Source organism: Gorilla gorilla, chromosome 1, assembly GCF_029281585.2.
Source record: "Gorilla gorilla gorilla isolate KB3781 chromosome 1, NHGRI_mGorGor1-v2.1_pri, whole genome shotgun sequence".
Lineage (NCBI taxonomy): Eukaryota > Metazoa > Chordata > Mammalia > Primates > Hominidae > Gorilla > Gorilla gorilla.
In genome coordinates this window covers 145,795,698-145,820,351 of record NC_073224.2, presented here as the reverse complement: position 1 = coordinate 145,820,351, position 24,654 = coordinate 145,795,698, and the positions used below count along the sequence as shown (strand labels likewise).

At 46.3% G+C, this 24,654-nt stretch overlaps 1 protein-coding gene across 2 annotated transcripts in view; it reads right to left on the bottom strand.

Moving 5' to 3' along the window:
- The window catches only part of ABCA4 (ATP binding cassette subfamily A member 4), a 128,690-nt gene extending 113,112 nt beyond the window's left edge, over positions 1 to 15,578 (bottom strand). For both annotated transcript variants that reach the window (XM_004026159.5, XM_063696883.1), the window contains exons 1-4: positions 15,410 to 15,578; positions 7,400 to 7,493; positions 5,865 to 6,006; positions 3,001 to 3,140 (exon numbers count right to left, since the gene is read on the bottom strand). In XM_004026159.5, the coding sequence (XP_004026208.4) occupies positions 3,001 to 3,140; positions 5,865 to 6,006; positions 7,400 to 7,493; positions 15,410 to 15,475 (442 nt within the window). In that variant the 5' untranslated portion in view covers positions 15,476 to 15,578. The remainder of the gene's footprint in view (positions 1 to 3,000; positions 3,141 to 5,864; positions 6,007 to 7,399; positions 7,494 to 15,409) is intronic.
- Between the last annotated feature and the right edge of the window lie 9,076 nt (positions 15,579 to 24,654).

Below are 24,654 nucleotides of genomic sequence, written 5' to 3'. Positions count from 1 at the left end.
CTTCTTGTTCCCTTCCCTGGGAAGATTAGAGGCTTGGGGTGGGGCTGCTGAGGCCCCAGGAGCTGAGGGTGGGGGTGGGAGGGAAGCCAGGAGAATGTAGGAGGCTCCCGGGAAGAAGGTGTTTTAAAGATGATTGAGAGACCACAGAGCTTGCTTCGAGGGAGAGGGAAGGGGGCTCCATGCCTGGTCTTTTACCATTAATCCTCCCTGCTGAGAATGCAGTACTACAGGTTTGCCATGAACGAAAACCTCTGCCTGGGTCAACCAGCGGCATACCTTCCCAGGTGGCTGTGCAGAAGCACGCACCAGCACCAGCCCCGCCACCCCCACCCCCACCCGCTCGCTTTCAAAGGTGGGCTCTTCTGCCACATTGGCCTGAGGAGTCCGTGCTCACAGTGAGCAGCGCCCCGGTGAATCTCAACAGATTGAAACAGCCTGTGTTCCTGACAGTGCCCTTCAGGCCCTGGCCTGGGATTTCCTCAAAGACCGTGTGCCTTACTTGGGGATGGACCCCTGTTCCCTCTCATAGCTTCTAAGGCCAGGGATCTTGCAGAGCCCCCATTCCTAGGGGGCCGTGGCCAGCCTTTCCTGAGCCCTTGTCCCCAGATTTGCTCTGTTAGGGACTTCTTACAGCCCGAAGCCTGCAGAAGGAACCGCCTGCATACCAATTCAAAATCAGTCCTGCTCTGGGGTTAAGAAGTAGTGATTTTGGTTCTCATATCCACATTGTAAAAGCCACAGAGAAACTGTGGTTTGAAATTACTTCCTTCACACTTCCTCCCAGCAGGACTCAATCTGATGATCAGACACTTAAGTGAAATGTCTGCCTCATCATCAAACCCACTGGATGCATGAGGTATGTCATCCCACCAGGAGCTGGACAGCCCACGTCTGCATCTGTTTGTTTCAATTAGGAAAAAAACACCTTCTGGTTGGCACACAGGGGAAGGGGGATTTCTTACTATTAAAATGGTAATTGTACTCATACCATATAAGGTTCCTCAAACTTGGGCTCACTAAAATAAACTTCTACCCAGGGCAACAAAGAATGGAGTGTTTGTAATGCAGTTTGTAGAAGTTACTACATAAAATCTATGGTTTACTAGTTTGAAACAATGAGAACGTAATCAGCATCTTGATACACCAATCTGGTCATACGCCTGTCCTTTCTCACTTGGATGGGGAGAGAGGGCTTCAGAAGGTGGCCAGATGGGAGGAGGATCAGATTCTCCTCGGAGAAGTTTCCCCTGTTGACTCTCCTGTGCTCCTGAATCCCCTACTTCCCTCCACTGGGCCCCACACGCGCTGTGGTCATTTTCTGCTCACTCATCTCTCACCTTCTGCCCTGTGAGCCCTCTGAGGGCTGGCATTTGCCTGACTCATCTCTCCACCCCCAGAGACTAGCCCAGTGCCTGGCTCACAGGAGGCACCGAAGGTTGACTGAATATTGAAGGAGCTGCACGCACGCACGGGAAGGTGCCTCCGGGGCTGATTTCAACCATTCTCCCACATTTCTTGATTAGAACCTGCAGCAGAAGCTGTTCTATCAATACAGCCTCTCCCATTCCCCTGGTAGACCCCTTGGTGACCCCTTTCTCATCCCTGTTAACCTCTAAGGTCATCCTTAGAGTCAACCCCCTAATCCTAGGAGCATACATCTCCCAGAAGCCCCTAACAGCCGCTTTCGTGGCCTCTGAGCCCCGTTTCCTGGGCAATCTCCCCCAGAGCAGCCTTTTCTCAGAGGGCACGCTCCACACACAAAGCTGCAGTAACCCCTGGATTTTGGGGGGCTTTACTTCCTCACGACCACTCATTTCCTCTGCTCTTGCAAGTGGGATCCAGTGGCCATGTCCAGTCCCTCTAGCCATCCACAGAGGAGCCTACTACACACGTGACAGCACACAACACCCACTCACACTTTGTAAAGGCACATTGGTGGTGTTACTTTCGGATTGTTTCTTGTTCTTCTCCTGGGGAGGAGAGACACAGGAGAGGGAGCCTCTTCATCCTTTCTCTTCACTCTTCCTGACTCCAGGTGGCTCCCACCCTGGTGCCCAGCTCCTGCCATCTTCCTGCACAACCGTGGTGTCCATGTGGGGCCAACATCCTCACCTCCCATTTCCTCCTTCCCCTCACCATGCACCTGCACCTTTGCCCCACTTCACCATGGCCACATCTGGGGGCCAGTCATCACCCACCCTACCTTCGAAATCCTGAATTCACGTATTTCACTTTCTGACCACAGCCATTAACCTTTTCATCTTGTTCATTTTCTCAATCACTTAAACAGGGTCATGGCACCCACTGAGACTTCTATTCCTTTGCCTCTTCATTTCCCCCAGTCCATTTCAGTACTCATCTGCCTTCTCATCCTTCCTCATGCAGCCTGGACTTGATGCATGTAGTCCAGTCCCTGCCTTCAGCCCCCTGCCTGTTGACCTTCTGTGGTGCCTCCCTACACACCCCCAGCCCTGTATCACCCACTCTCCACTTGCTCTGCCTCAGGGCCTGGGTGCTAAATATTACTGGGAGAAATAGTACAATTATGCATATTTATGTCATGATAATACATGATCTCTGACCTCCCTGGCTCCTTAATGATAGTTGGCCTTGCTGCTTCATGTTCCTGGTTAGCTCTCGCTCTAGAACTCTGTGAGAGTTGCTCCATATCTTTACCAAACTCTGTAAACTCATCTCCCCTGCTTCTAGCCCTTGACCTAGCCTCATACTTCCCATAGTGCCATCTCTCTTAGCATTCTTTCTGTCTCTAGACTTAACGTGGATGAGACCTTTCCTGCCTTCCTTCCCAACTTCCTACCTTCCAGGCTTCTGTGGAGGAAGAGGCATCTTCACCAACGTGATGCTCAAGCCGCCTCCAGACCCCATCCCTTCCTGCCTCCGCTAGTATATTTTTCACCAAATCTCCCTGTTCTTTCCTATATCTTCAGTCTCTCCATAGGTGAGGCAAATGATGCTTGAGAGCACTGCAGTCACGCTTACCTGCAATTCTCTCCGGGTGAGTCCGGAGGGTGTCCATGAATTGGGACAAGATGCGTAGCTCTGTCCAAATACGGCCAAGGTGCTGGCTCTCTGGTGCATTCATGACGAGTTCCTGAAAATCTCGATATACCCTTGCCAAGCTGTAAGGACAAAGCCTCATTAATAAGGAAATAGCTGTTATTTTTATAACAGTAATAATATCTCATGCTATTTTTTTTTTTTTTTATCTCGCTCTGTCACCCAGGCTGGAGTGCAGTGGCGCGATCTCGGCTCACTGCAAGCTCTGCCCCCCGGGTTCACGCTATTCTCCTGCCTCAGCCTCCCGAATAGCTGGGACTACAGGCGCCCGCCACCACACCCAGCTAATTTTTTGTATTTTTAGTAGAGACGGGGCTTCATCGTGTTAGCCAGGATGGTCTCGATCTCCTGACCTCGTGATCCACCCGCCTCGGCCTCCCAAAGTGCTGGGATTACAGGCATGAGCCACCGCGCTCGGCCATCTCATGCTATATTTAAAGATACTATGTGTCTGGCCTAGCTACTACATTGAGTATCCTTACAATACTGCCAAGGCAGGAGAAAGAGATAATTTTACTTCATTGTACATATAGGCTAACTGACAGGGATGGTGAGCGATCTATTCAGTCTCCCAGTTTTGGCAGGGTCTGCTCGCCTCTCAGTCCCATGCTCTGTGTGTCTCTTGCCCAGAGAAGCCTTAAACAGGGTGACATTGGTGGATATCACTGGAGGTTTTATCCAGTTTTTACCCAATTCTCTGAGACCTGTCCTTCCACCCATTCACGCAGGTAGGCTCTGACAGCCATGCTTCATCCACAAGGACCTCCCTGCACACACACACAGGCACGCATGCACATGCACGCCTCTGCCAAGGCTGATGGGACAGGGAGAATAAAGCTGGGTCAACCCGATTTGTTCCCAGGAATTTGGATGGTGTTCAGAGATGAGCTTTTGATTGCCCAGGCTGAGGTATTGTGAATTGCATGAACAATGGCAGCCCAGGCATTGAGGAGCAGGGGAGACTGGTCCATGGAGAGAGGTGAATGGAGTAGACACAGAGGCCAGGGCTGGCAGGCCCAGATGGAAGAGAGTTGAGGAAGCAGCTCCTGACAGCTCTCCAGGTCTTGGCCTGCCTCTCCTGAGTCCTGCCTTGCTGCCCTTGGCTCTGTGAGAATGTCTAGTATCCAAATCATAGATTTCCTTCTGGGGTTTAAGATTGCTTGAATGGGTTTCCGTGCCTTGCAAGCAAAAGAACCTTGAATAAGCCAATATTTCACTCATAATGTGTGTGCGAAACATGAAACCCAACTTTCCGGGTTCAAATGCCAAGTACAGCTAGAGTCTGGAGCCCCCTTCTCCAACTCTCACCCCTCAGTTTCCTCCAATAACATCTATAGACACTGCCAGGGCCGTTCCCACCAAAGCTCCATGCAGTCCTCCACTGAGCTATCTTCAGGCCTCCCTGATCCCACCATGTGACCCCACACGATCTCTCTGGATGGGCAGGTGTTTCTTAAGCTGAAAGTGCAGTTGTAAACTAAAACTGCAAGGCAGTGCTTGCAGCAGTATGAGTCCTGCTAAATGCCACTTCCTTGACTTTGCTAGGAAGACAGATGTTTCCTCTTCTATCATCCGGTAATCCGGGGGTCAGCAAACATAAAAATTACAGGCTTACAGATCATACAATCTCTGTCACAACTACTCAACTCTGCCATTGTAGGGCACATGCAGCCATAGTTTGTTCACAGTGGGGAAGGCCACCTCCAATCATTAGGTTGACCTATCAAACTTTTTTTCTTTTTAGTCTAAAAGCAGGCTTCTCCTGGAAGAATCATACTGAGCTCCTCCAAGGAAAAAACTAAAGTAACTAGGTATCTCAGTTTTCACCTAGCCTGGTGTTTATACAGGTAGGGTAAAGCCTGCTCCCCAACAGGCCCTTGCTGGTGGCCTTCAGGTATGGGCTGCACAGGGTGCTGCTTAAGGTCAGCACAGCAGGTGAGGGATGGCCCTGTCCACACCCTAGGCCTCTGTCTCTAGGATATGCTCCCATGATGTTCTCCCAATGCTCTGAAAGGGATTCCGAAGGCAGACCCTCTTCCTGTGGGATTTGACTTGAATTTTGACCCTAGACCTCAGGCTACTAACCTGGCATCTACAATTCCCTGAAATCAGATGTACAGTGTAATGTTTGGTATGTGGCCATTTTTCTTGGGAGAGGGGTCATTGGTTTTCATCAGCTTTTCAGAATAGCCTGCAGGCCCACAGTGAAGAGCCACTGCACCCGAGCCATATTCCGAGATCTCACCACTCCAGGGGGCCGATGGCAATTATAACAGAGGATTTGGAAATTGTATTTTTCTCCCAAGAAGTAAACTTCACTTTGTAAACCTGACTTCATTTACCTTCCCAATGCTCCCTGACATTTTTCCTAGCCCTTAGATGTCCAAGAAAGCTTTTAAAGAAAGAGAGATCTGTCCAGGTTGATCAGGGTGAGGGAACTGAGTTTTTCTCCTACAATGATTCACTCCACCCAAGCAGGTCAATAACCAGAAGGCAGTGGACACATCTCTGCAGCGGGCTGCCATCAGACTCCAGGTCACATTCTGGGGATATAAGGACCAAGAAATTTTGTGCACGTGGCCTTAGCTTGGAGATTTCTCCCCAAGTGCCCTGACAGTTAACAGAATGTTCCAGAGAGGAAACCTGCTCTGCTCCTAAGAGGTTAGGGGCTCAGCAAAGCCACAAGAACACTCAGTGCTCCATGCTCCGTGGACGCATGTGTGCATTTCAGCACGTGAAGGGGTGTGCAACTTCCTCCCCCGCATGGTAGGGATCTCAACACTTACATGGAGTTGTTATAGTTTGACACAATTCCAGGAGATTCTCCTGGGGTGGGGCTTTGAAAACAGGGATTGTTCACATTGCAGAAGATCCCCTGGAGCCACGGCAGCATTCCTGCTGAGGGCATCGCCTTGTTGGGAAAATGGCCTTTAAAACAGAAAATGAGGACAAGACGGGATTAGTCATGGAGACCAAGCAGGATGCAGACCTAGGAGTTGGCCTTTTTGGGAAGGGGCCCGGGCCCCTCTGATGTCCTCCTTCATTCTCAGCATTTAAGAGGCAGGAGCGTCTCATGTGTGCCAGTCCCTGTGCTGGGTGCTAGAGACATGGCCTCTTCTCTCAAGCTCCCAGTGTAGTGGAGAGACCGACGGATGTTGTAATAGGCATGGGTGGAAATGTGAAGGGGAAGCAAAGGGGGACACATCGTTTTGTGCCGAGAGGGGCATAGGAGTGTTAGTTCAAGAAGACTCCACGCAGTTGCTGCTGCTGCTTGAGCAGAGGCTCGTCTATTCCTTCAGCCACGGTGAACTGAGCACCTACCCCAAGCATGCAGTAGGGCTGCAGGTTATGGGCTCCTCAGGGAGAGGTAAAGAAGAGTCTGATGGACAGGAGGCTGATTCAGAACTGGGGCCTGAAACTCATGAACGAGAAGGTGAAGATCAAGAATAGAGGACTGGGCAGATTTGCATAACGCTTGAGGCTTCCACATTCACCGCATAGAGGGCCGGAAACCAGGTGAAGGCTTTCCCACAGGGGCAGAGTGTAAAAGAGGCTCTCACTAGGTTCCTTTCAGGTCTGCAGACACCTCAGGGGTCCAAGAAATAAAATTTTTCTTCAGTACAATTGTATAGCATCTCTTGTCCTCATTTTTCTCTGGCACCATGTATAACATATTCTCTATATTGATTCCTGAAATATTTTAGAGAACTCATCTACAAATCTGTTATCTTTAAAACGAGAGAGTTTAGGTATAAAAAAATAAAAACCAGCAACAACAAAGCAAACAAAAATAAGTGCACAGTCCCTTAGTAACTACACACAAGTATTTACTTAGAATGTGTAGGATTAAAACATGAAAATTTGGGCTGGACAAGGTGGCTCATGCCTGTAATCCCAGCGCTTTAGAACGCTGAGGTGGAAGGATCACTTGAGGCCAGGATTTCAAGACCAGCCCGGGCAATGTAGTGACTCTGTCTCCACAAAAAACAAAAAAAATAGCTGGGAGCAGTGGCTCATGCCTATAATCCCAGCACTTTGGAAGCCCAGGCAGGAGGATCACTTGAGCCCAAGAGATAGAAGCTGCAGCGTGCCATGGTCCTAAGACTGTACTCCAGCCTTGGCAACAGAGTGAGACCCTGTCTCTAAAGATTTTTTAAAAATTATAATTTGTGTAACATTGATAAATCTGTTACATGCATCATAGACATGAAATGATGATAAGCAGATCTGATCCCCACACCCCCACCCCAAGATCTTTCTAGACAAAAGGCCCAGACCAATGTCTCTTCAGGGCTTGCCCAAGCTACCCTGCTATGCTTACATTCATGTTGGCTGTAGAGCGGGTTGGCATTCCTTAACCAGATCAAGACCAGAAATAAAGATAAAGGCCACACGAGTTCCACCACAAAGCGAATCTGGAAAAACAAAACAAAAAGAGAGAAAGTTCAGTGGTGCTAAGAGATTATAGAAAACGTAACCAGAGCAGACACAGCCCTCCTCAAATCCCATGTGTGCAGTAGGACTTTGGTTGTGGTATCTTTACCTAAACCGTTTCCTCCCTTTACCCCCTCCCCACCATACACCCTCTACCCTGTTTTATTATATCAACCAGATTTTGTGTCCATCTGGGTTCCACTCTGCCTCTATTTTAGAAAACTGCATTAGCATGAGACTTTCATAAAGGATCATCAAGATCATCTGCTTCAGTTCATTTTAGCTGTCACTATGCACATGAATGCAGATTTGGGTTCAGTATGGCCCCACCAGAGCTTGCATTTCTAACAAGCTCCCAGGTAATGCTGATCTAACAGGTAGTAAAGATTTCTCTGTAACCACTCACTCTGCAGTTAAGGAAAGAGGCTCAGAGGAGGCAGGTGACCTGTGCAGTGTCACATCAGCAGTGGCAGCATCAGAACCAAAATCCAGCCTCCTGTTTCTGGGGCCAGTGTCCTTTCTGGCCCTCCCCATTACCTTGCCCTTGCAAATGTGGTCATTTAATGAATCAATGAATGAATGAGTGAATAAATGACTGTGATCCATTGCAAAGCCAACAAAAATCTGGCCTACCAACATGTTTCCTTCAAGTTTCTGTTGCTTAAAGAAACAAAGCAGGGCACACTGCCATGGGTTTTTACATTGGAAGAGGTTGCTGATGTTAACATATGGTTGAAAGTTGGTATTTAAATTTCGGTTCCATTTGGAGCTTAAGGACTCTTGACTCCAAAAGCAGATCCAGTGGCTGTGGCAGTCCACACCCTGTGGCATTGCACATAGGGGTGGGGGTTGGAGATGTGGAATTATGGAGAGGAAGAGGGAGAGGGACACGTGAATTGGAGAGTAGAATAGGTCTATGCAACCCTTACTCCAGGGACCTTAGGAAGGAAACACATAAGATCTGAAGGAGATCTGAAGCAGCTGGCCGGGGAATAGCAAGTTTAATAGATCAGCTAGGGGCTATTCACATGGTCTTTCATGTAACCCTTTGTTGTTTTCCTCTCAAAGAAATGTAAATAGGCTCTCAGCAAAATAAAAGACACCATAGCAAAGGCTCAATAAATGCTCCTTTCCTGCTAGTAAGAACAAACCATGTTCTGCTTTTTAAAAAACAGCCTACTGGCAACCAGATTATAAGAAACTAAAAAATAAATTGATGGGGGAAAATGATCATGCATTGAACAAAGAAAAAGCAAAAACTATTTAGGGGCAGGTGGTGATTATGTAGCTGTAACTTTTTACAAGATGTTTTACTCAAAATATGTACAGGGAGGATGTGTTGGAGGAAGCGCGCGCACACACACACACAATATGGGAAGAAAAGAATAGACTCTCCGTGAGGCACTTTTTTTTTTTCTTTTTGAGATGGAGTCTCACTCTGTTGCCCAGGCTGGAGTGCAGTGGCACTATCTTGGCTCACTGCAAGCTCTGCCTCCCAGGTTCACGCCATTCTCCTGCCTCAGCCTCCTGAGTAGCTGGGACTGCAGGTGCCCACCACCATGCCTGGCTAATTTTTTTGTATTTTTAGTAGAGACGGGGTTTCACCATGTTAGCCAGGATGGTCTCGATCTCCTGACCTGGTGATCCGCCCGCCTCTGCCTCCCAAAGTGCTGGGATTACAGGTGTGAGCCACCGCGCCTGGCCCTGGACTTCCGCTTCTTAACACACACCGCACTTCAGGGTCATCACTCCTCCAAGTAAGTGAAGCCCTCAAGGGCAGTAAGCTTCCTGAGGACAGGAACCTCATCTGTCGTTGTCACTACTGTGATTCCAGCACCCCACATGGGGCAGAACTCATAATAGGTGCCCAATAAATATCCACGGAATGAGTGAGCCTTTGTCAAGACTGGTCTAGGAGGCTTCTCCAGGAAAGCCTTTGGTAACATGGGGCTCAGGTCACCAACAGTCTGTAGATTTAAGAAACAGCCTCCCCCAGGGTCATGTACATTGGTGTCTTGTCTTCCATTCTGGATCATTCCATCAGTGGGTAAGGCTGGGGAACAAGTTCAGTAAGATAGCAACGTTGAGTGATAGGAGCAATTGATGAAACCTGGAAGTTGTTTCCAGTGTCTTCACCAAAGAAATGAGACATCCAGTTCAAATCCAACACATTTGACTCCTTAGACAACTGCTTGCAATATTGGCTTTCTATCACGTAGATCGGCTGTCTTCCATGCGGCAACATCTATCTGGGAGAGGTCTGGTATGTTAAACACTGATGCTAATTTGGGAGTTAGTGGGAAGATCTGGGTTAACAACCACTTTGGGGCTTGCTTAACCTCTGAGTCTCAGTTTTCTCCTCTCTGAAATAGGACTGCTCATTTTTCCTACAGTGTACACTCAGGATTAAGAGAAGGTTACTCTGAGGTCAGGTTACTGGGGTTCCTATCCAGCCTGTTCCATCTTAGCTATGTGACCTTGGGCAACCCACTCAACTCTTCCGTGCCAAACGGTCTCATCTGTGAAATGGATGTGATACCAGGACCTACCTCCCAGAGCAGTCGTGAGGGTGAAATGAGACAACTGTGTTAAACACGAAAGCACAATATGGCATGAGGTAACACTCAATAAACATGAGCCATTTGTTATTGCCTTACAGGGTTGTCACAAGATCACAGGGATATTGCAAAGGCAGAAGAGTAAGGAGATAGAATTAAGCTTATCTGCAACCTTGTAGGCCTGCCCTCCACTTACGTTCATCTCCCTCCTTTTTGGATTCAGAACTCCCCAGTTGCCAGCTTGGAACCATGGTGCTTCCTAAGAAACCAGCCACACACCATCCCCTGCTCCATATATAAAGAGGGAGGGCTGTGTACCAGGGAGGGGACCAGCCAGCTTGGCCTGCCTGTTCCAGGGGCAAAATTTCCAAACCAAGTTAGTGCATTGTCATCCTCCCTTGCAAGGCTTGTCATGCACTCTCCTGGCATCCACCCATTCCCTCACTCACTCATTCTTGTATTTTTGAAGAATCTGGTCTCCACAAGGCAAGGTGACTTAAAGGCCTCCTCTCAGGAGTAGGGGAGGGATCAGCACCTCCTTTCTCCCTTCCTTCTTTGTCTGGCCCTAGGACTGTTCCTACCTCACCTGTGCCCTCTTCTCATCCTTGAATTAGGCTGTTGTTTTTTGCCTATAGTCCCCACCCCTCAAATCATCACCCCTGTTGATTAGGTCAGCACTTCTCATGTGGCTGCAGGCTGAAAACATGCCGGGGTCTCAGATCATACCCCAGATCAACTACATCAGAATATTGGGGCATGGGACATCAGGATTCTTCTTTTTAACACGTCTCAGGTAGTTCCAACGTGCAGCCAAGGTTGAGAACTGCTGCTCTAGGTAATGGTTGGTTGGTAATCTTTGAAAAATATTTGTTGAGAGGTCACTGTTGTTCTAACTCTGTGAGAGTGTGTTTGTTTTTGGCGGGGGGCGGGGGCGGGTGCTGCATTTCACACGTCACTCCCTGGTCAAAGACCACCAGCCATTCTTTTCCTAGCCTGACAGGTCTGGTTTTCACAACAGCCTCTTCTGCCGGCTTCCAAAATCATGCTCAGCATCCCCTCCCCAGAGCGGCATCCCTGTCCTTGACGCTTAACTGCGCACAGGCATACCCCAGGGAGAAATTCCACAGTATAATTAAAAACATGTTTTCTCAGCAGCTCAGACTCCCCCTACCCCGCCCTTTACACATGTCTGTAACTTTAATTAAGCCCAGCCAAGGCTCAGAAGGGCTGGTGGAAAATTCTTTTTTCCCAAACTGGTATTTCCTTCTTTTTTTCTTTTTCTTTTCTTTTCCCCTTCCCTCCCTCCCTCCTTCCTTCCTTCCTTCCTTCCTTCCTTTCTTTCCTTCTTTCTTTCTTTTTTCTTTTTTCTTTCTTTCTTTCTTTCCTTTTCTTTCTTTCTTCTTCTTTCCTTTCTTTCCTTTCTCTCTCTCTTCCTCTCTCTCTCTCTCCCTCTCACCTCCCCTCCTCTCTTTACCATTCAATCAACATGGGGAGGAGGGGTTTCTGGCAAGGGCAAGTTGTGCTTGTTGTTTTAGAACTGAGCCTGTTAAATTTTCTTCCTTCCTGCTCTGTTTTCAATTTAACAGAAGGCAGCCAAGGCCTAAAATGAGCCCCTTGATTCTCCCTTCTGCACCAAGAACCAGGACAGAATTCTTAGCCTGGACAAACATGACCCAGAGCCTGGGTACACTGGAGTTGGTGCCCAGCCTCTCTTTACTTGCCACATTCTCGGCTTGATGCTGGGCCCAGGACAAAGGCCACAGCTATCCCAGGTGCTCCGGGGTGTGGTGTCCAAAAACTGATTAGCGCCTCACTTTCATGAGTCCTCAGGCCTCCCCCAGATATCCATCCTAACCCAGAAGCTGGGATGAAGGGATGACACCAAGAGACCCACCTAGTGATCTTCATAAACCCTCCCTGACACAGCGCCAGGTCCACAGCCAACACGGGCAGATGTATACTTGTCTTGTGCAGTGGAGAGAGCGCTCGTCATTGGGAATGCACTTTATCAGGATGAACTCCTTGGGAAGTCTTCTCTCACCCTCTCCAGCCCCGGTGCTTCCTCTGAGCTCGCAGACCTCCTCCTCACCTCCCACCCGTGGTTCCTTCTACTCCGCGGTCTCCACGTTGTGCTGCACAGTAATTATACGTGGGAGCCGCTCCTGCCTGGCTCTGAACTCCATGAAGGCGGTGGCTGTGTCTAGCTCACCTTGGTATAGGGCAAACACATGTCCCAGTTTTCCAGGTCCAGTGTTGGTTTACATTTATTGTCCCAGTGCAATTATTAATAGTGCTCCCTTTCGCTTGCAAAACTGCCCTGATTGGATGATAAATTATATGGCCACTCTATCTTAGTGATATCAGTGACCAGACTATTGGATAGATCTTGATCCACGGGGGTCAGTGTGGTGTAACATCCATGCCTGCCTGTTCTGGGTCACGCAGCATGGGTGTGAATCCCAGGTCCAACCCCACCAGTTACTAATCCTTCTCTGGAGCCTCGGTGACCTCATCAGTACCGGGGGGATCACAGAGAGGCCTCTCTCGTGGAACTGTTCGGAGAGTTCAGGGAGGTGATGCACTTAGTACAGTGCCAGACACTTAGCAACACTTGACAAACGTTAACAGAGGAAGAAAAAAAGAGGGAGGAAAGCAGAGATCTGAAGATTTTCATCTTATGCCCTTAGGGATTGGGAGCTGAGGAATGAGGAAATTTGGTATTTGATTTTACTCTTGCTCTGCTTACAGGAGACATGGAGGTTTGAGGGAAAACCTGGGAGCTGAATTATGGGCTGGGTGGTTGTACTTTTCTTAGAGGGACCATCTTCTAGAGGCAGAAGTTTCCAGAAGAACCGAAAGCTTAGGAAGGAGCCACAGATCCCTCTCAGAGCTACTGAATCTGTGGGGGGTGCCTCTGTCTTACCCAGACATCCTGGAAGCTCCTGGAATGTGGTAGCAGGTGGGGAGCCATCGGGAGGCGTGCCAGACAGAAATCTCAATTTCCAGGCCATCAGGATGGCATCCAGTGAACGCCAGCCCAGACCAGGCCCAGCCCTGGGAGGTGTCCTGGCCAAGGCCCTCAGCCTGAGTGGCTCCATCTCCCTGGGAGCACACTGTGGAGAAGGCAGAGTCCCTGAGCAGGAGTCGCCCACCCACGCCAGGGAAAGGCCAGACTGAGAGGGAGGGCACCAGAGCATTCTGAAAACAGGGTTATTCTCTGTCACAGCGACATGAGCACCACAGGAATGGGCTCATTTTAGGCCAGCAGCTACAGTCCTGTTATCATGTGACCGCCTTTGAGGGTCACAAAGAGCACAGTGAGAATAAAATGAACTGAGAATTGTAATTTCTTATGGGAAAGAGAGAACAATGGCATATTGGATTTTCCTCCACAGTCCACAGATGCCTCACATAGGCAGGGGCTGGGAGGTCTTGTTGCCATCGTATACCCATGAACCTAGCACAGTGCCTGGAGATTATTTTTTGATAGAAGGAAAGAATGAATACATGAATAAATTTAATCATGAGGTTTTTTTTTCCAGTTTTATCAGGATTTTCATGCAAGAAGGGAAGCTCCTAGAAGAAAGGACTGAGTTTCTGATTACTCTTAATACTTGGCCCCTGGGGACAACAGATAACTTCAGCACCAGCCTTGACAGAGGAAAGTGACCTGAGGACAATGGTGCTTCCCAGACAAGTCAGGTTTAACTTGTCTCTTCCCCCTGCAGCCTCCCTGCGTCCTGGGCCAGCCACACACAGGTTTTGGAGCCATCCATACGCATGGTTGAAGCGTGTCCCATGCTGCTCTCTTTTATGCTGGTTGTTAAGCTATTGTCCCTCGGCCCCACATGCACCAACCTGCCAGGGCTTTCTCCTCAGGGGTCCAGACCCGAGGTCAGGTTCAGAGATCCAGCAGCAGCCTCGATGCACGCCTTCCTCCCAAGTCCTAATGTCAGCTCCACAGACCTCTCATCTATGCTCCAAGTCTTAATAATTCCTGTCTCTTCCCTTGGTTCTCTCAGCCCTAGGGGTGGGAGCTGTGTCCTGCAATTGCTACCTCCATGATACCTTAGAGTTTCCTTTTACTCTCTCAGGTACCAGCTCTGTACTTAGCTAACACCTTTTCATATTAAACTCTAAGGAGACCCTAACTGAGACACTCATTCACAGGCCTTCACCTGTTCCAGTTGGCCCCATCACCTACATGAACTTATTCTGAACCGAGATTTGGAACAAATACTGTTCTCTTCTCGCCTAAAGCAGGTCTCCCTCCCTTTCCTCCTGATCTCTCCAGTGGCTTGCAGCTCCCAGGGTCCTAATCTCACCCCTACCCAGCCCCCACCCCTTATCCCCTCCTTCCTCTTTCAGCTCCTTTAGTCATCGGCATTTGCACAACTCTGCAAGGCTGTAGCAAAGTGCATTCTTTCTTTACAGTTCTATAGTCACTCCTTATCCTTTCCCGAAAAAAATGCACAAAGCCAGTTGTCATTTACAAGTACAGTCTTGGTGTTCTATGATCTCCGGCACCTTTTGCCCGCATTTCTCATGGACTATTCCGCCTATGCTACTTTATGTTGCTCTTGGTCTCCAAACATACTTTGGGTTTTCCCAGGCAGAACAGAAGCCAGTCCAGGGTGGAATCTGTGTCGTGCTTTTAGGGCTCCAGTCTAACCCAGGCTGGTGTCTGCTCATTGAAAGAGTTCAGGAAATGTGAGTGATGGTTAATAACGTATTGCATCTCACAGAATCTAGGACGCAGTCAATTGTAAGACGCACTGTTACTTTTCTGCACCACTAAGAAAGAAAAATAATGTGTCCAGTTAAACTGTGACTTGATCGTGAGCTGCATCCCAATTTCAGCAATGCTAACATGTGAAAAAACAATGTGCCTCAGAGAATCAATGAAATAAGGCCTCACTAAGCTGGGAAGCTGTTCCAGGGGGTTCTTGCTTGCCTTTGGCCTGCTCTTCAGGGCTTAAAGTTCTTCCCACTGCTCAGTGTGGATGCCCTAGAGAGAGGTAGACTGGACAGGCATGTGTAAAACGGGGGGTGGGGGAGGGGCGGGCAGGCAATGGATTGACAGGCACGGTAGGCAAAAGATTTTCATGTGGCTGAGGACAGAGAAACACATCTTCCTGGGAAGGGCACTGTCAGAGGGGCCCACTGAAAGGCCGTCCAGCTAAACACTGCTTCAGTGCTAATCGGCGACAAGCCCACTGACTGCTCACAACCCCCCACCCTGCCCCACCACCCCACCCCACCCCACCACCCCACCCAACACTTCCAACCTGTTTATTTGCTCCACACCTCATTTTTAAACCACAGACAGTAACTGTTACCTTTTGCCTTTTCCGCAGGGTCCAGTTCTTCCAGAGCAAAAGCTGTATCTGTCTCACGAAGCCCATGCTAATGACCACACGAAGACCAGATTGGTCAGAGCTGAGGCCCCTCAGACAGCAAAGGACATAAACGCCGCTAAGAGCGCCTCTGGCTCCGGACGCTGTGTCCTTCTCCTGGTGATTAAAGGCTACTTTTCCCCTTCAAAGCATAATCCCTTTTAATTACACATAAGCCCTTAGTTGGGGAGAGGAGGCCGACACTGTGTTGGCTCCCTTTTATGGAGAGAAAGAGAACCCTAAAGACACAAGTGGCTGGGCACCAGGGAAATTGAGGTGGGGGATGCAATGGGAAACCAAGACCCTCAGGCACTCTCCTCCATGAGAGGGGTTCCTGAGGGGGATGTCTTTAGGTATCTTTGACCTTAAGTTTGGAACAAAATCTCTTTGCATAAATATAGGCTGGGCATTTGTCCTCGGCAAGAGCCTGCCATGAGCCGGCAGTCAGGGTTTGACTGGCCCTTTAAGTCCAATCGACTCACTCGGCAGATCTGAAGTGATCCCTCCCTCTTTTAGTCTTTTATCTTGCTCGGTAATGACTGAAGTCATTATGGTCAGCTAGTTGGGTTATCTCTGAGCTTAGCAGAGGGTAATGATGTTTATCTCTTGTGCTGAAATTGATCAACTAGTAGTGGCTGCCTGGTGCTGTGATGGAAAAGGCACTGGAACACTCCAGGCTCAGCAGGACAGAGCCGTGATTGACTTGCCATGTCTGACTGGGGTGCGGGCATGAGGAGAGGCAGCAGGTGGGCCCATTACTGTCATTCCAGCCCTGCAATGGGGTGGTGCTGGGTTGACTCATCACCAGGTGAGGGATCTGTGATCCCAAGGGACACCCCAAACAGAAGCCTCCCTGGCACTTCGCTGTGGAATTTTTGTCTCTGCCTCCTCAAATCTCAGAATGTGTTCTCTTTGAAAGACTCTAGACCCTTGAGACCTGGATGGGGCGGAGGGAGAACCACAGAGAGGAATGGATGCTGACTTCATAGAGTTTGTGGTCTGGTTGTAAACACGGGACTTGAACTCGAATAACTCAAGGAGTGTGATGAGGGCCCATAGGCTGTGCATGGTGGGGCTTCCAAGAAGAGAGAGATGGTTTCTGCTTATGATGGCAAAAAGGCTCCTTGGAGGTGATGGCATTTAAGACAAGCTTGCAGAATTACAAAATAACATTTCATAGTAAGTTTATGATTTATAAACTGCTTTTGCATGTGTTATTTCGTTTTAGCCTCACTACAATTTTGTGAGGTCCATATTTGCTGTTTTACAGATGAGGAACGTGAAGCTTAGTGAGATTAAGTACTTTGCTCACAGTCCCACATGGCAACGGTGGGTACTTGAACAAGTGAGTCATTTAAACTCTGCAAAGACAGGGAGGAATAGCTTATCTTGCCCAGGAAAACCACAAGTGAAACATGGCTGGAGTGAAGGCTATGAGGCTATGAATGGAGGATGCTGGAAAAGGAGACAGGAACCAGACTGAAAAATTGATGATGATGATGATGATGATGATGATGATGACTGATTCAACTGAGATTTACTGAGCACCTGTGAAGTGACTGGAGTGGCCCACAAGTGCAGGCTACGCCCAAGCAAGCTCTGGCAGAATCATTAAGACCTTGTTACATGCTAAAGGATATGGGTTTTATCATGCTGAAGGTGATGAAAGATTTTAATCCGGTGGCTGCCAAGAGTAGTCAGTTCACCTCGGCAGCAATGTGGGGGTGGTTTGGGGGGAGCCAGAGAGCCTGAACCATGCAATGACAGCCATGATGGAGAGAAGGGGAGGGACTGGAGGGATAGGAAGGAATGAGACACAGCAGTGCCTGATGAGTTACAGGAAGAGGGTGGTGAGGAAGAGGCAGAAGTCAGCTAGATGGAGTTTGGGGCTTGACTGGCTGGCTAGTGAGACGGTGGTGCTCATAACTGAGGAGGGAATGCCAGAGGAAGGCCAGTGGGGAGTAGGAGGCAGTTGGGGGGAACAGGGGTTTGCATTTGATATACTGAAGCTGAAGTTCTATGACATCTGACCACACGTATTCAGCAGGCAGTTGAATACTTGGGTCTGGAGTCAAGAATAAGCTTGTGAGATGGAGACATAGATTTGTGAGTGGTCAACATATAGGTGGAAGATTAAGTCCTGGGAGTGATTAAACAGGTGACCCAGGAAAGAGAAGCTTGGAGAGTATATGAGGTTGCTGAAGGGGAGCCACAGCTGGGGAAGGAATATGCCTCCTTCCAATTGCCAAAGACATCAGCTATATAAGTAATGTTCTGTCATAGTTTCAAAATGGTCCATTCTTCATTGAGCTAGAAAGTTAAACTATGAGCACTTTGTTAATATTCAATTGATGATGCTCTAATAGTATTATTCCCATCTAACCAGTTTTCTTGCCTGAACAAATCTGTTTGTTGAGATTGACACACACATGAAATAAAATGTATCATTTGAACCTTATTTTAAGTGTACAGTTGAGTAGTGTTGATACATTCATATTGTTGTGCAGCCATCAGTACCATCCATCTTCAGAACTTTTTCATTTTGCAAAACTGAAACTCTGTACCCATTAAACACTAACTCCCCAGTGTTCCCTCCCCCAGCCCCTGCCAACCACTCTATTTTCTGTCTCAATGAACTTGACTACTCTAGGTACCCCATCTAAGTGGAATCATAGAAAAGCATAATCTTTAAAGTTCATCTATGTTGTAGCAAGCCATCTTAATCTGTTTGAGCTGCTATAACAAAATACCATAAACTGGGTGGTTTATAAACAACAGGAACTTATTTCTCACAGCTTTGCAGGCTGGGAAGTCCAAGATCGAGGTGCCAATAGATTTGGTGTCTGGTGAGGGCCTATTTCCTGACATGTAGATGGTAACTTCTTGGTGTGACCTCATCCAGTGGAAGGGAAAAGGGGTCTCTCTTGGGCTTCTTTTTATAAGGGCACTAGTCCCATTCACGAGGGTTGTACCCTCATGACCTAATCACCTCCACAAAGCCTCACCTCCTAATACCATCACCTTGGGGGTTAGGATTTCAATTTATGAATTTTAGAGGAACACATAATTTAGACCATAGCAGATGTGTCAGAATTTCCTTTTTTGTTTTTTTTTTTTTTTTTGAGATGCAGTTTCGCTCTTGTTGCCCAGGCTGGAGTGTGATGGTGCAATCTCAGCTCATTGCAACCTCTGCTTCCTGGGTTCAAGCGATTCTCCTGCCTCAGCCTACTGAGTACCTGGGATTACAGGCAGGCGCCACCATGCCTGGCTATTTTTTTTTTTTTGTATTTTAAGTAGATATGAGGTTTCTCCATGTTGGTCAGGCTGGTCTCAAACTCCCAACCTTAGGTGATCTGCCTGCCTTGGCCTCCCAAAGTGCTGGTATTACAGGTGTGAGCCACCGTGCCTGGCCAGAATTTCTTTCCTTTTTAAGGTCAATTAATATCCTATTGTCAGTATGGACCTCATTTTGTTTATCCATTCGTCCATCCAGGGTCATTCGGGTTGTTTCCACCTTTTGGCTATTGTGAGTAATGCTGCTATGAACATAGGTGTACAAATATTTGAGATTCTGCTTTCAATTCTTTGGGGTATATACCTAGGAGTGAAACTGCTGAATCGAATGGTATAACTTTATTTTTTGAAGAACTACCATACTATTTCCCTTAGCAGCTGCACCATTGTACATTCCAATCAGCAGTGCAGAATGGTTCCAGCTTCTCCACATCCTGGCCAACACTTGTTATGCTCTGTTTTTCTTCTTATTACCACCATCCTAAAGGGTGTGAGATGGTATTTCACTGTGATTTTGATTTGCATGTCCCTAATGATTAATGATGTTAAGGACATTTAACTCTTTTTTACTCTTTCAATATTATAGATATTTGGTAGGATTTTTCTCCCAAGGTAACTCCAGTTGTTTAAAAATTATGTCAAACTAAAAGCTGTGTTTAGTTTTTTCATATATTTCTGAGAATATACCTAGTGAGTCAAAAATGATACTGATAACTGTACATTTCATTCTCATAGTTATCACCATTAACACACATTGATCAGGGTGAATATGAAATTGACGTGGTCCTGGCCGTAGTTTTGAGCTACGACGCTGCACATAGATTAAGAGTTGTGGTGTTAAGTGATAGACCATATCAATTCACATTTACATTCAGAATTATAAACAAGTCAAGGAAAATGGTGAAGTTTTAAAGATCTTCTCACTTCTATTCCTGAGGGTTGAACTAGGAAGAGGCATTCTGCTGCTTACATCAGTTATTCTGCAAACAAATATTCAGTAGTGGAGAGAAGTAATTTATAACTTTTTAAAGTGTCTATTTGGAAGAAAAGCTATGGAAAAATATATAGACAAAATTACTTTGAAATTACTGTAATTTTGGAGTGGAGATAAATTTGATAATGAAACCAATACCAAAAGATCACCATCAATTCACTTGCAACAAGCTGAAGAAAATAGAATGTCCCCAAATATATCATTAGACATATGTTTATTTCAAACAGTGATTATAGGTGGAATGAGAAGACATTATGAATCTATGTCACAAGCATAAAGGCAGTTTTGGGACATCATAATGTAAGATGAAAAATATCTGATTTTTAAATTTGATTTTATTTCTACCAAACTCAAAACTAAATCATTGTACAATTAAAACTTGAAACTCCAATCATCATGAATAACATGTTTCCTCAGCTTATGCAATAATATTTCATGAGATGATAGTGTAATAAATAAATAAGGCTCAGTTTATGAAAGTTACACATAGAAAAAACTCCAAGGCTGAGTGGAAGCTGCCAGCAGGTTGACTGCCTGGCTCACAAAGATTTGCTCTTTTCTAGGAGTGACTCCAACACCAAGGGAAGAGTCTGCAGTAGGCTTGTTAATGCCAAAGTGGACTGGTCATGTGCAGTCACATGATCTTAGCTGGGCCAGTCAGGGCCTATTCACAGAAATTTGGGGCATGGATCTGTGAGAAGCATGGGTTAATCATTACAGAAGTACAGAAGTGATGAGAAATTAGAGGCCATGCTGGGTCACTAGGTTCAGTTTGTGTACGTAGGGGCCTAAGCAAAGACTGGGGACTGGATTTCACTTGGTTTTGCTAAACAAGCCCGGGACCCTGGTATAGGGCTGCATCCTATCAAAGGAGGTACCTTTTTCCTTTCACAAAGGCGTCTTCTGCTTACCAAACTATACAACCACGAGGCTGCATCCACCCAGAGGAGCACCTTTTCTAATTTGCATAAAAATGCCACATAGGCTAACAGAGGACCTGAGGCTGTGTTCCCCACCACTAGGAGAAATCTGATCTGCAGTAACAGAGAATGAAGGGAATGCACAGAGAGGCCGAGGTAGAGAGCATAGGTCCCAGTTGTAGCTGAGTCCCTGGTTCCAGCTGTCCTTGGGAGACAGCTGTTCCCTCCTCTTCAGGCAGATTAGCAGTAAGACACTCCAATCCTTTCAATAAAACCTCCTTTTGCCTAAATTAGTTCAAATTTGGCTTCCATAGTATATGAATAAAATTCCTGGGTAGGTCCATGATTGCAATAATAATATAAGTATTATAAATACTAACATAATCCAATGGAGTTGCAGCAGAATTTAAAGGAGAAGAGAGGTACTGTCATGAGTATCTTCAAGAAAGTAAAAGAAATCCAAAATACCCAATATTAGCAATTCCTGCATCTCTTAAGAAAAGGCTTACAAGTTTTCAAAACTTGCTAAGCAGTGTCAAGCCAAGTAGGAAGATGTGTGGCAAGTTCAAAATGCACCAACCATTGCACATTACTAGCTGGAACGGAAGTGCTTTCATAGGTTACAAAAACATTAAAATGATATCATCTGATTCTCCAAATCCTTTCATGGCCAATGAATCAAGTGAAATATTTGTTTCCAATTCTGAATCGACTTTTGTTTAAAATTTATTTATTGTTCACTCAGCATTACCAGAATTCTTTCTAAAGTGCCTCAAAGTGGAACTGTAAAAATATTTTTCCTTTGTTTTAAAAAATAGAAGCAATATCACATAGTTTCCCATCAGAGAGAAGTGATGGATATTTCAAAACCATTTGAAACAGAGAAGAGGAATTTTTCCAGAAAAAACATCTCCAAAATTCCCATATTTTAAAATATCTTTGGAGGAGAAAAAACTTAAAATTTTAAGATTTGGGGTAAGGCATTTCCCCCTACCTCCTCAAGACAGAATAAGATTAATATCTATTACTGTAGCTTACTAACTATATCAGTAAATTTAAATTCATACTTTTTTCTGATAATTATACCAAAATGAAAATAATTTCTGAATTATTGAATAACAAAACACTTAAAAAAACTTTACAAACTTGATGCAAATGTAATTCCAGAACTTTACTTTTACCTATAATGCCTATAGCTTAATTTTACTTATTAATCAATCTTGACTGTTCTCATACTTGACATGGTCTTATTAGTAAGCCATGTGGTTTGGAGCTATTGCATATTGCTTTGATTTGGCTGGTCATTGTAGTAAGAATGGCATGCCCAATTTTCTACCTTTCATTGCTAGGAAAATTTACACAGCAAAAGAGGTCCCCTCATCTCTAATTATTGTGGAGCAGAAATTAATGACCAAACTAATAGAACTAAAGGACTCAGTGGTATTGTGGAATCATTGGGCCCATCAGCTGAGAAATAAATTTTATTTTACTAATTGAATTTCCCCTATAAAAATCTTGCACTCCAGCTGGTACTAATTTCACTTTGCCTGTGATAATTTTGGACCTCAGGTTGTCATTACTATTGGATTAACATGTAGATATTGAAGTTTAGCTTATGAAAATAGTACTATTTGCAAAAACAATACTCACTTGAACATTTTCATGAGTTTTTCTTGGGAATGAGAAGAGAGTTACTGCTTTTATGTCTAAACAATCTTTGTCCATCAGCTCCTCCAAATATTCCAGAGTTCCTCCAAATATTCCAAATATTCCAGGGGACTATGTAGGGGGAAAGGTCTAAGATGGAAATCTAGGGAACTGATTATTTAAAAGGCAGGTACACAAGTGTTCATCACAACATCCCTTCTAACAGCAAAACTTGGAAATATCTGTCACAGAAGAATGGATAAATGAATTATGGTATATTCTCTCAGCCAAATCCCTCACTGCGGTGAGCATGAATAAACCACATCTACAAAAATACAATTTTCCCATACATAATGCTGAGCAAAAGAAGCCTGGCAGAGCATTCATAGCCTACATTTACAAAGTTCAAGCACAGGCAAAACTCATCTCTAATGCTTGAAGTCAAGATGGTAGTTACTCTTCGGGGGATCTGGTGGCTGGAACGGGCACAAGGGCATTTCTAAGCGTGCTGGAAACACATCATCTTTTGATCTGAGTGCTAGTTACGTGGAGTGTTCTGTTTGTGAAAATGATCAACCTGTGAACTTACGATTTGCGCACTTCTCTGTATGTATACTTCAATCATAGTCTGTTATTTATTTATTTATTTTTAAACAGGTGAAGGAAGAGAACCCAGTGAGGGAGGCTGAGCAGGATGAGCTAGAGATGATGGAGAAAAGTCTGGAAAGAGGGGTGCCCTGGGAGCCACAGAAAGAGGATGTTTCAGGAGGAAGGATCAGTCTGCAGTACTAAATGGCTCAAGAAAGGCCTAGAAGGATAAAGACTGAAAGCTGCCCATTGGATTTGACAACTGACCTCTGAAAGAACAGTTTTAATGGGAGGCAGAAACAAGACAGCAGAGGGTTGAAGAGCAAGACCCTGGAGATGGGAGCTACTATTTCCAGTGGCCAGACTGTACTCTTTCCAGTGGCCACAGCAGCTGGAGGGAACGAGAACACTGGGTCCAGGAGGTCTTTTCCCTGAAGACAGGAGAGATTGAACCACGTTAATGTGTGGGAGACAGCTGGTTGAGAGAGAGATGCTAAAGTTACTAGGGGATGGTTGATGGGGTTCCCGAGGAAGTGGAGGAGGTGGGATTAGCCCTGGGCAGGGGAAGGGGCTCCTTGAATTCCACAGACACTGCAGGAAAGGAGGCCAGGAAGTAAGTACGATTCACTGAGGGAGTGGAGGCTGAGAGGTGAGGGAGCTCATCCTCATGACTTCTAACTTAAATTTGCATAGGAGGTCAATAAGGAGATTAAGTCAGATAATGAGAAATGTTATGTGCAGATTCATTGCCTCATCTTAACTTTGCTCTCCTTTGATCATTTCTAAAGCAAAGTGCAGTTTAGTCAGTCATCTAAAATGGAAGAAAAACTTATAGACAGTGTGTAGAGATCTTAGGGGGACAAATTATTCATAGACAACTCCCCCTCCCTTCTCACCCATTATATCCATTTTATTCATTGGCAAATGACAGATAAAGAGTATTGTTATTCAGTTCAGCTTGACGGTTTAACCCAATAATTAGCACCAATAACAATGCTTTCTGGAAATTGTTTTCCCAGGTACGGTTTCTTCTGGCCTAGGACAGCTAAATCCGTTCAGAGGTCTCCTGGCCCCAGGAAAAGCAAGGTCGAGTTTGTGTCCTGCAGTGGAACCAACTTTCTTCTCAATCTTCAGCTGCTTTGGGGCTTCTTCTGGCACCCCAAGCTCTGCCGAAGGCAGATCAGTTTGGGGTGACTACACATATGGAAACTAAAGATCGGGGAATGTATTCATATAAACTACCTGGCCAGGCACTTTTGGGAAGTCTTCGTGGAGTCCAGGGAGGCACGGGGGTGGGGAGGAGTCCATATACCCCAGCGCGATGGGCTCTGCTTTAGCAGAATAAAGCTAAATCAGGCCGGGAGCGGTGGCTCATGCCGGTAATCCCAGCACTTTGGGAGGCCGAGGCAGGCAGATCATGAGGTCAGGAGATCGAGACCATCCTGGCTAACATGGTGAAACCCTGTCTCTACTAAAAATACAAAAAAAATTAGCCAGGCGTGGTGGCGGGTGCCTGTAGTCCCAGCTACTTGGGAGGCTGAGGCAGGAGAATGGCATGAACCCGAGAGGCGGAGCTTGCAGTGAGCTGAGATTGAGCCACTGCACTCCAGCCTGGGTGTCAGAGCGAGACTGTCTCAAAAAAAAAAAAAAAAAAAGCTAAATCAAGTTGTTATCAAAAATGAGAGGCAGGTTGTTATTCCAAACACATCTAATACACTCACTTCCAAAGCTGTTTAGAGTTTTGC